The sequence below is a fragment of the Acanthisitta chloris genome, unplaced genomic scaffold (assembly GCF_000695815.1).
Source record: "Acanthisitta chloris isolate BGI_N310 unplaced genomic scaffold, ASM69581v1 scaffold12768, whole genome shotgun sequence".
Taxonomy (NCBI): domain Eukaryota; kingdom Metazoa; phylum Chordata; class Aves; order Passeriformes; family Acanthisittidae; genus Acanthisitta; species Acanthisitta chloris.
Window position 1 is genome coordinate 5,150 of NW_008688723.1, and position 248 is coordinate 5,397.

The following is a 248-nucleotide window of genomic DNA, read 5'->3' on the forward strand; positions in this document are numbered from 1 at the left end:
AGAAGAAGCGGAAGGGGCAGGAGAGGAGGAGCAGCAGGAGGAGGAGAAGAGGAGCAGCAGGAGGAGCAGGAGAAGAGGAGCAGCAGGAGGAGGAGGAGAAGAGGAGCAGCAGGAGGAGCAGGAGAAGAGGAGCAGCAGCAGGAGACCTGGTGGAGCGCACGAGACGCGCGAGCAGAGTCCTCTTCTCCTCGTTGGTGAACTGCATGATGCCAGGGGTCTCGAACTTCTGCCGGATCCACTGGCACTGC

The 248-nt window shown here is 61.7% G+C and overlaps 1 protein-coding gene across 1 annotated transcript in view; it reads right to left on the minus strand.

The window, feature by feature from the left end:
• The window catches only part of LOC103808360 (2-oxoglutarate dehydrogenase, mitochondrial-like), a gene marked incomplete at both ends in the record, with an annotated part of 5,217 nt that extends 4,973 nt beyond the window's left edge, over window positions 1-244 (minus strand). Inside the window, one exon of the mRNA XM_009081141.1 lies at window positions 147-244. Within this exon, the coding sequence (XP_009079389.1) occupies window positions 147-244 (98 nt within the window). The remainder of the gene's footprint in view (window positions 1-146) is intronic.
• Between the last annotated feature and the right edge of the window lie 4 nt (window positions 245-248).